General features: G+C 48.3%; 1 protein-coding gene across 1 annotated transcript; it reads right to left on the bottom strand.

The window, feature by feature from the left end:
• Positions 1-1,004: 1,004 nt before the first annotated feature.
• Positions 1,005-5,737, bottom strand: CUNH1orf159 (chromosome unknown C1orf159 homolog). The gene is made up of 7 exons (XM_015827355.1): positions 5,534-5,737; positions 4,432-4,539; positions 3,745-3,810; positions 2,748-2,882; positions 2,483-2,508; positions 1,950-1,977; positions 1,005-1,121 (listed from the first exon to the last, which is right to left on the bottom strand). Exons 1-7 carry the CDS (start codon positions 5,586-5,588, stop codon positions 1,027-1,029), a joined length of 513 nt encoding a protein of 170 aa, XP_015682841.1. The 5' UTR covers positions 5,589-5,737; the 3' UTR covers positions 1,005-1,026.
• Positions 5,738-9,606: the final 3,869 nt, after the last annotated feature.

A 9,606-nucleotide genomic window follows, 5' to 3' on the forward strand; every position in this document is an offset into this window, starting at 1 on the left:
TTTCTAGCCACAGCTGTTAAGTGAATCGCTGCAGTTGCTAAGTTAGCAACACGGTTGTTAAGTGAATCCGGCTTCCCCCGTCAGGAGGTCGCAAAAGGGGATCACCGCGTCACCCCCCGGGACACTGCAACCGTCATAAGTCTGAACCAGTTGCCAAGCATCCGAATGTAAATCAGGCGGCCACAGGAATGCTGCAAAGGTCCTAACTGTGAAAAACGGTCCTAAGTCACGTTTTACAGTGCCGCTGTCACTTCGAACAGTCACTAAATGAATTGTTGTAAGTTGAGGACTACCTCTATTCCCAAGTATCCCCCGTTCTCCCTGCTGGCCAGTGGAGAGCATGGGGTGAGCTGCTGACCCCTTGAAGAGCTAACTGGGGGCTTCCAAGTGGGGTCGCGGGGAAGACGGGGCAGGCCCGTCCAAGCTGGGGTGTGGCCGCCCCCCGAAAAAACTCAGGGAGCAGACAAGGACTTTACAAAAAGAGGGGGAACCTGACTGGGTCTTTCCCAGGTGCGAAGAAGCTAAAAAGGGAGAATCAAACCAATCTGAGTGCTCAAAAGCGGCAAGGCTGCCTTGAGCTTTAAGGCCTCGGTCAAACTCTAGGAAAAATGACGCAACGGGAAGAAGGGAGGCGATGTGCTTCCGAGCAGCCTACTCCGCGTCTGAGAGAACCCCCTACACACCCATCCCCTCCGGAAAGCAGAGGGTGCCGTTTTGTTTCCAAAAACGCCCCCCAAAATATGGCACTTGAGTTTCCCTTGAAGCACGGCCATTTCCTCCAGGCGGTTCCCTGCTGGCCCAACCGGAGAAATTACAGGGTCCGGAGCGAAGGGGCTTGGCAACCAGGGTCGTCCGAAACGCCCGTCTCCTAGGGCTAAGCAAACGTTGGAGTCCCCGTTTCCTGCCGATCGGGTACGAGTCCGCTCCTCGCACGAAAGCCGGCTGGCCCCCCGCCACCAATTCTCTTCTTAGGCGCTTTCCCAGCGACTCGATGGCTGCCCTTCTCGTATTTACAAGTCCCGACGGCTACACGTTGCTGACCCGGGTCTCGGCGGACAGAGTCGTGCTGGTGGTGGAGCTGGCGAGCGAACGATCCCTTCGGACGTAGCGGGGTTTCCGGACTGGGGCCAAAAGAGAGACGCTGTTAGTTTCTATCCCGAATCTCACGAAAGCGGTTTAAATTTCATTTTAGGGACCAAAGGATTTCCGTATCTTTTTCTTCCAACACTGGCTCATCCCATCTCTCTCTCTCTCACACACACACACACACAACATGTGTTGAAAAAGGAAAGTGGGGAGGAACCCTTGCATTTCTGAAACGATATACAAGGAGGACACAATATTTTGATTTGGAAAACAAGGGCTCCCTAAGGGATGGCGTAAGCTTCCAACTGCACATGCTTATTAAGACAATTTGGGGGACAAAGGGGAGGTAGGGTAAGAAATCCTGTCTCCCTACTGCAATTATTTTTTCTGCTCCAGTCACCTGCCACCCGAAGCGGCACACACAGTTGCAGTCTGCAGAGACCAAAAAAAACCAACAACCCACCTGGGATTAATTTAGGCAGATTGAACTGACGGAGGCGCCCTGGCGAGGCACGCTCAAAAATGCTCTTTTTCCCCCCCAAATATACCCGTTAAAATCTTGCAGTGCTCGGTGTGGTTTGAAAAGACCAGAGCTATTTAGAGGAGAGAACCTTTACAACAGGTTGCAGTTATGCCCCGACCAGAGAAACAAAGAGCTGCTTTGTGTTGAGAAGAGATTTCTTAGGATAAAACGAAACAAAAAAATAAATAAATCAAGATTTCCAAAGCTCCTGCAGGATTCCTATCTGCCTTTTCTGAATAAAACTCAAGGGTTTATTTATTCCTGCTTAAATGGCCCTTGTTACCCAGGACATTTTTGCACAAAAGAAGAGAAAAAGAAACGAACAGAGACAAATCCTTACTTGAAGAAGGAGGGGACAACATGGATGCCTAAAAAGAGAAAAACGAGATGAAGTTTGGTCCGAGTCAGCCTTCTGTTAAGGTAAACCACCCCACCCTGTTCCAGTTTCCCGGGAAAACTGATAGCTGATTCCACCCATACTTGGAAAAAAAAAAAAGGATTTATGGTGATCTCATCCTCCTGTAATTTCTCATTGGGATTGCAATGATCAAGACCGGTGTTGTTCAAAGATGCCAACTTGAGGATGTGTGGATTTCAACTCCCAGAATGGCCGGGGAATTCTGGGAGTTGAAGTCCATACATCTTAAATTTGCCACCAAGTTAAAAAAAACCAACAACAACACGGCTGCATCTTCTTAGATTGAAACCCACCACCCTGTGAAAAAACAAGATCAGAGGAAGGGGAGAGACGGAAGGAGCCAGCTGGGACCTTCCCACCGGTGGCAGCTCCCCCACCCATCATCCCCAACCGCCTTCTTCCCTTGGGAGGCTTTGCAAGATTCCAGAAACTGCCAAAGATGGATCCGTACTTACTGATTCAGCAGACTGTACAATGGACCCTGGGAAACACAGAAAGGGATAAAAAAAAGAAGAAGAAATGAATGACAGAGAAGCCCGTTTCAATTATGCACCCTGACATCAAATTCTATTCTATTCTATTCTATTCTATTCTATTCTATTCTATTCTATTCTATTCTATTCTATTCTTTGTGGCAGCCCCTTAGATATTGGAAGACCGCTCTCGTGTCTCCCTTAGTCCTTCTTTTCACTAGACTAGACCGCTGGCAGACAAACCTACCTTTGCTTCTTCGATAGAAGAGACTGGGGAGTTTATTGGCACGTTTGAGGTAGAAGAAGGACGCAACACAGAGGATGAGGAAGAGGCTGATCACAAAGGTGCCCAAAATTAGGGAAGCCGCGACTTCTGGGCCTCCTAAAAAGCCAAAATAAAAAATAAAAAATGGAGAAACGTCTCACGGAAGGAAAGTCTTTTCCTAACCTTGCAAATCAATCCAGAGCTTTACAGGCCGGTGTCTCGCTGACCCATCGCCCCCTAATTCCTGCCCCAGAATGTCCTTTTTTATATATAAAAAAATTAATCAGTGGCTTAATAATAATAATAATAATAAAGTTGGAAGGGACCTTGGAGGTCATCTAGTCCAACCCCCTGCTCAGGCAGGAAACCCTATACCATTTCGGACAAATGGCTGTCCAGTCTCTTAAAAACTTCCAGTGTTGGAGCATTCACCGCTTCTTAGATCCTAGAAATGATTCCATACAGGCAGTCCTCGACTTACATCCGTTCGTTTAGTAACCGTTCAGAGTTACAACGGCACCGGAAAAAAGTGACTTAGGACCATTTTCACGCTTAACGGCCATTGCAGCATCCCCGTGGTCAAGTGAACAAAATCCAGACACTTAGCAACTGGCATGGACTTAGGACAGTTGCAGAGTCCTGGGATCACGTGATCCCCTTTTGCGATCTTCTGACGAGCAAAGCCAATGCAGCTTAAGAGCTGCGCCGATTCCCTTAACTGTGGCAAGAAAAGTCATAAAATGGGGGCAAGGCTCACTTTTAATCACTTCTCGCTCAAGGTTGAGCTCAAGCGTGGCCGTAATTTGAAGACGACCTGTCATGATAGCCAGAAAACTCTCTTGTTGAGAATTTGTCCGAAATGGTATAGGGTTTCCTGCCTGAGCAGGGGGGTTGGACTAGATGACCTCCAAGGTCCCTTCCAACTTTACTATTATTATTATTAAAACCCCTTTCCAAAGGCTCTTTGGTGTTAACTCACCCACGCCGAGGGTCTCTGGGGTTACGGTGGTTATGTTGGACACTGGACTGAATTCCCTGGCTGCATCTACAAGAAGCCAGAAATTTGGGGAAGGGGGAAAGAACAAAGTCAACCCGAAGCCGGCTGGATTGCTCCATTGCTGCTTCCAAGACTTGCGGTTCCTTATTTTCCCCCCGATTCCACTGCTCGGATTTTGCTTGAGTATATTTAGAGGCGGAACCATCCCAATTCCCAAAGCTACATGTTGGCATTCACTGCGTGGACAGGAATTTGTATTCCTTCTGTCGCAAAAGCAGAAGGAAAAAGAAAAGACTGGAGGCCGGGAGATGCTCATCAAAAAAAACCCAACGAAAGACTAACAGAGATAAAGAGCCGCCTTAGAGGCGAGAGGGCCCGTATATGAATTTAATCAACGAAATAAAAATAGATAAAGGTGTTGATCAAGGGGCTTTTCAAAAGACATCCCATCGACAAGGCGCTCTTAACCGTGTTGTGTTCTCGTCTTAAAAAAAAAAAAAGAGGACTAGAACCCTGGGCTGTTTTCGTCCCAGGATCCTGAACCTCTCGAATGCCTCTCTTCTGCCCTCTGCTGGACGAGAAGGGGAAAAGCGGCGAGAGCATTCTCAAGTCCGCCCCGACGGGCAAAAAAAAGCAGAAGAAGACGAAGGCCATCAAAGAAAAACTCACCGTTTTGACAGTCCGTCAGGTTGTACACTGGAGCCGCGGGGAGGGTTTTGTTGTTCTCACATTTCACGCAGCTGCTGCTGCCGTCTTCGTTCCACCGCCTGTAGCAGCCTGCGTGGTGTGAGGACAGGAAGGGTGAGGAGGGAGGAAAGAGGAAAGAGGGAGGGGGGAAGAATGAATGAAAGAAAGAAAGAAGGAAGGAAGGAAGGAAGGAAGGAAGGAAGGAAGGAAGGAAGGAAGGAAAGAAAGAAGGAAGGAAGGAAAGAAGGAAGGAAGGAAGGAAGGAAGGAAGGAAGGAAGGAAGGAAGGAAGGAAGGAAGGAAGGAAGGAAGGAAGGAAGGAAGGAATACATGCCTCCTCTTTCACCCCTAACTGAGCATCCATGTTCTTTCATCTCCCCTTGTGCTGAAAATCAGCATTGCCGGGTTTTTTTTGTGGTTTAGGAAACTTAAGTGGAAAGAAAAAATAAGCCCTGGCAGGGATTTTTGACAGCATTTAAAAAAAGAAAAGAAAAAGCAAAACAGAGAAAAGTTCTCTTTCCCCCCCCTCCGCTCTCTTTTTTTGACAAGTTAACCCTTGCAAGGTACAGAAAATTAAAACGTTAACTTTTGCCAGCATCCGTTTTACCGCTGTGCCATGAAACGGCCGAGCCCCTCGGCGGGATGGGCAGCCAATACATTTTAACAAACAAATATGTGTTTCATTACGGCCTTAAGGCAGAGAGAAAGAAATAAAAGGAGAGAGGTGCTACTTTTTTAACTTTACACCACAGGAGCTTGCCGTTTTGGAATAATGCAGGAGGAAGGGGGCAGAATCCCCCCTTCCAAGCATCTAGAAGGCCTTGCACAGAAATAAAACCTAACAAGAGGGCATCGCTTGATTAATTTCAACCTTTATCCCAGGAGGAATTTTTTAAAAAGTGGAAGGAAGCTCCAAACAAATTCGTGGAGTGAAAACATTCACCGTGATTCATGGGTGGGAGGTTTAAAAGCCGCATCCAGGACCTGCTGCCTCTTTGCCGCTGGAAAGGAGACCACAGAGAAAGCCACCGCCCCCAGATCAGCCTGAGTGTGAAAATGCAGGCCCAACCATACTCACTGCCTACCTGGAGTGCACTGGCTGTTGGCGAGGCAGGTGCTGTTGGCTTCCATCGCATCCATGCAGCATTCGGCATCCGATTCCTAGTGTAAGGAGAGGAAAAACGACGACACGTTTTTCCAAAGTTCACTCACATGGAACCCTGTTTTTTTAATCTCTGGCCCCTGTGTGAACACCAAGCCCCAATGCAATCGTCCTCGTGTGTGAGACCGCCTTGTTCGAAACATCACAAAACCCCAAATGAACCATAGGGACAGAGGGGAGGCCGTCACTTTGCAGGAGAGAACGCAAACGACACGCAGCTTGGTGTACAACGAGGCCAAATAACGTTCGCTTGGTGATCCAGCCCAATTCTCCCAAAGGAGCTACATTTTCGCCTGCTCAGACAAAGGAGAGGAGCAAAAAAAAAAAAAAAAAAGGAAGAAAATTTAAAATCCAGCCTCCGAAGCTCGTCGGAGATCCTCGGCGAGAAGCATCCTCCACTTGCAAAAAATGCTTCGTCGGACGCCCGCCATAAACCTCTCCAGAGACATCGCAGCCTCTGGACAGGCACAAAACTGTCCAAGCAAATCAAATCCAATCCCTTTCTCGGTTCCAGAAAGGACACAGATGTGCTGACAACCGTCTCTCCCTTCCATCATGGTTTAATAAAACGTTGGCCCACGTTCTCGCCCAAACATCCTTCTGGGCACCCCAAAATATGGAGAAGAGAGACAGTGAGGGGCTGCCTGGGGTGCTGTGGACTCTGTTTCTCCTTCAGCGCTTTGGGAAAATGTCTGGCCTCTGCGACTCATGGCTACTAGGGAAAGGGCCACTTCAGAAGAGCTGAGATCCATGGCTAGCCCCTAGTGAGTTTCAGGGGATGATGGTTAATGGAGGAGAGAGCAGATTATAGACTTTCATCGCTCTGGAATGTAACGTTAGCTAGGCTAGAACGGACAGGAGACTCTGTGCAGCCTCATATACAGATGGCCCTCGACGTACGACCACAATCGGGCCCAAAATTTCAGTCGCTAAACGAGACAGTTAAGTGAATTTTTGCCCCAGTTTACGACCTATCTTGCCACGGTGGTTAAGTGAATCCCTGCAGTTGTTAGGTCAGTACTTACAAACTGTTGTAAGTTGAGGATTACCTCCAGACCACATATCTGGGACTAAAGCATCTAAAAATCCCTAAATGCAGCTTTCAGGCTAAAAAAACCTCATCCGTGTATAAATGAAACAAAGCATTCCATTCAATTCAAGGTCTGCAAAGCCAGGAAGAATCTCTGCAGAAGCACAAAAAGCGGGTGCGAGTCGTCCCAAGATCAGCTCCTCCCGGCTTTTTCCCCAGACCGGATCGGCCTGTACGTTTCGATCAATAAATAGCAAAATTTCCCACCGAAGCGAAAAAACCCACCCAGACGCCGTCGTGAGTTGTCAGTGGCTTCCTTTTGGCTCCCTGCCCAGAGCCGCTCGGCTCCACGCCATCCCGGCGATCTCCCCGCGAACGCTTAAAAAGCACATTTCTGTCCTCGCAAAGGATCCCGCGCTGGGCACGGGCTCTCCGTGTTCCTCCGCTCTTCTACTTTTCAAAGCTGCTGTTTCCTCTACCGTCTGGAGCCCGGGTTCCCAGAAGGAACACGGTGCTGCTGCCTTGTGTGTGAGGTTTGAGCGGCTGGCCGGGCTCCAGAGCCCGGGGTTTTATCAAGACTGGTGGGATCGATCCAGAAAGCCGGCTTTTTTAAATGAGTTGTCAAGAACGCAACCGCCCGGATCTCCAGCCAAGCTTTTCTCGCAGACTTATTGTCTTTCCTGCCAAGTGCTGATCGCTCGGATGCTTTAAGGCCCGCTGATCCTGAGCCATATTCTTCTTCTTCCTGAAGTTGTAGCACGCCGCACGGCCCATGGCTGGGAAGCCGGCTCTAGCATTGATCAATGGCACACACAAAGAACAATTCAATCCAGGCGCGGCGCCGGGTTTGGGATTTGAAACCAGGGAGATGAGATATGGTCGCCTTTCCCAGGATAGTATTGGAAAAACCGACTTAAAAAACACAAGACAAGTCCTCAACTTAACAACAGTTCAGGGAGCGACTGTTACATTAGATCAGTGTTTCTCAACCTTGACCATTTTAAGGCATGTGGACTTCAACTCCCAGAATTCCACAGCCAGCAATGCTGGCTGTGGAATTCTGGGAGTTGAAGTCCACATGCCTTAAAATGGTCAAGGTTGAGAAACACTGCATTAGATGCTCTGCCATCGTAGAAAGCCTTGAAATAAATCTGGTAAGGAAATCTTCCTGAAACAAGGTCCCCGGATTGTCTGGCTGATCTATCTTTAATTTACAATCCGGAAATAAATTCCTCTTTTATTCACGCAGAGGCAGCAGAGGTTTTCTACAGAAAACACTCTCCCCAGTTTTGTTTTGTTTTGTTTTTTAAAAAACCCAGCCTTCTCATTCACAAATCCAGGCTGATCCGATCTACAGGTTAATATCCTTTGGACGTGATCAGTAATCACCACTGGAAATCAGGATTAAGATGCTGTCGTCTTCCGGAGCAAATTAAGGACACTCTCTGGGTGAACAGATGATGGCTTCCCAGACTGAATCTCCCTCTTAGCATCCCCAATGTAGGGAAAAGCTGAACTTAATGTGGCTTGTTAGAGCTGAGACTTACTCCAGGAGTAGGGCCGTCCGTGAACTCATGAGCCAAGGAGCCTGGCAGTGGTTATGCTACTTATAAAGTTTCTGTGTCCAGATCAAGGGGGGAGGGAGGGGTTTCAGTGGCTAAATCTGAGCCTCTCTCTTTTCTATCCCTTCTTTTTTTTATTCTGGATTTGAGCCCGCAGCCACGAGCCATACCTACCAAGCTGTCGGGGGATTTGCTGGTGACTTCTGCTCCCAGAACAGTTAGAAGGAACACGCAGGGCACCGCCATATCCAAGCTGGAGCAAAGCCTACGAAGGGAAAAAAAATTCAATATTCAGAGTTTTCAAGTTTAGAACAGAACAGAATAGGAATAGAAGCTGGAAGGGACCTTGGAGGTCTTCTAGTCCAGCCCCCTGCTCAAGCAGGAGTCCCTATACCATCTCAGACAGACTCTTCTTAAAAACCTCCAGTGACGGAGCGCCCACGATTTCTGGTGGCAAGCTGTTCCACTGGTTAATTGTCCTCACTGTTAGGAACTTTCTCCTTAATTCCAGGTTGCTTCTCTCTTTGGTCAGTTTCCAACCACTGTTTCTCGTCCGGACCCTCTTAACAGCAACACGGTAAGGACGCGCCTTGCCGGGCCTTGAGAATACAGGTAGTCCTCAACTTACGGCAGTTTATTTAGTGACCGTTCCAACGGCACCGAAAAAAGTGACTTGTGACCGTTTTTCACACTTACGACCGTTGCAACCTCCCCCACGGTCACCTGATTTACATTCAGATGCTTCACATTTATGACGGTTGCAGCGCCCTGGGGTTACATGATCCCCTTTTGCGACCTTAGCAACCCTGTGACTAATTTCAGGACTGCAGTGATTCACTTAACGAATGGGGCAAAACTCACTTAAGAAATTTCTCACTGAGCCACATCAATTTGAGGCTGGGGGGGGGGAATGTCACTGCCAAAACTGCCAAAACAGTGACAGCACGTGTCTGCACCTGCTGACAGGTGTGTGCAGTTGGTGGTCAGTGGGCTCAAAGCACAGCCAGTGCTAGGCCCAGGATGAAAGGATGCAAGGTTGGAGAACGCACAAACGCACAAACGGAACATGGCGCTCTCGGTGAGCAAATGGGCTTTGCAAATCCTAAAGGCGCCGGGTGCAGGACGAGCGGATCGATATTAAGAAAAGGGGGACGCAGAAACGAAGAATAGAGTGTGCATTGCACATCCATCCACACACAGCCTGGACAGGCAAAGGTGAGGAAAAAAAATCTACTTTTACCAATTTGGTATGAATCAGCCTGGGGAAAATTCCAAGGGGGCAAAACTTCCCGGTTGGGATAAGTAGCTTGAGACCTAGTTTTCTTAAAAGTCCTGGTTACCTGGGGCAAACAGGGATCGGAGAGGGTTTGCAAACAGCAACAAGCCAAGATTTGCAAGATTTTC

Source organism: Protobothrops mucrosquamatus, unplaced genomic scaffold (genome assembly GCF_001527695.2).
Source record: "Protobothrops mucrosquamatus isolate PMUCROS unplaced genomic scaffold, P.Mucros_1.0 scaffold3638, whole genome shotgun sequence".
Taxonomy (NCBI): domain Eukaryota; kingdom Metazoa; phylum Chordata; class Lepidosauria; order Squamata; family Viperidae; genus Protobothrops; species Protobothrops mucrosquamatus.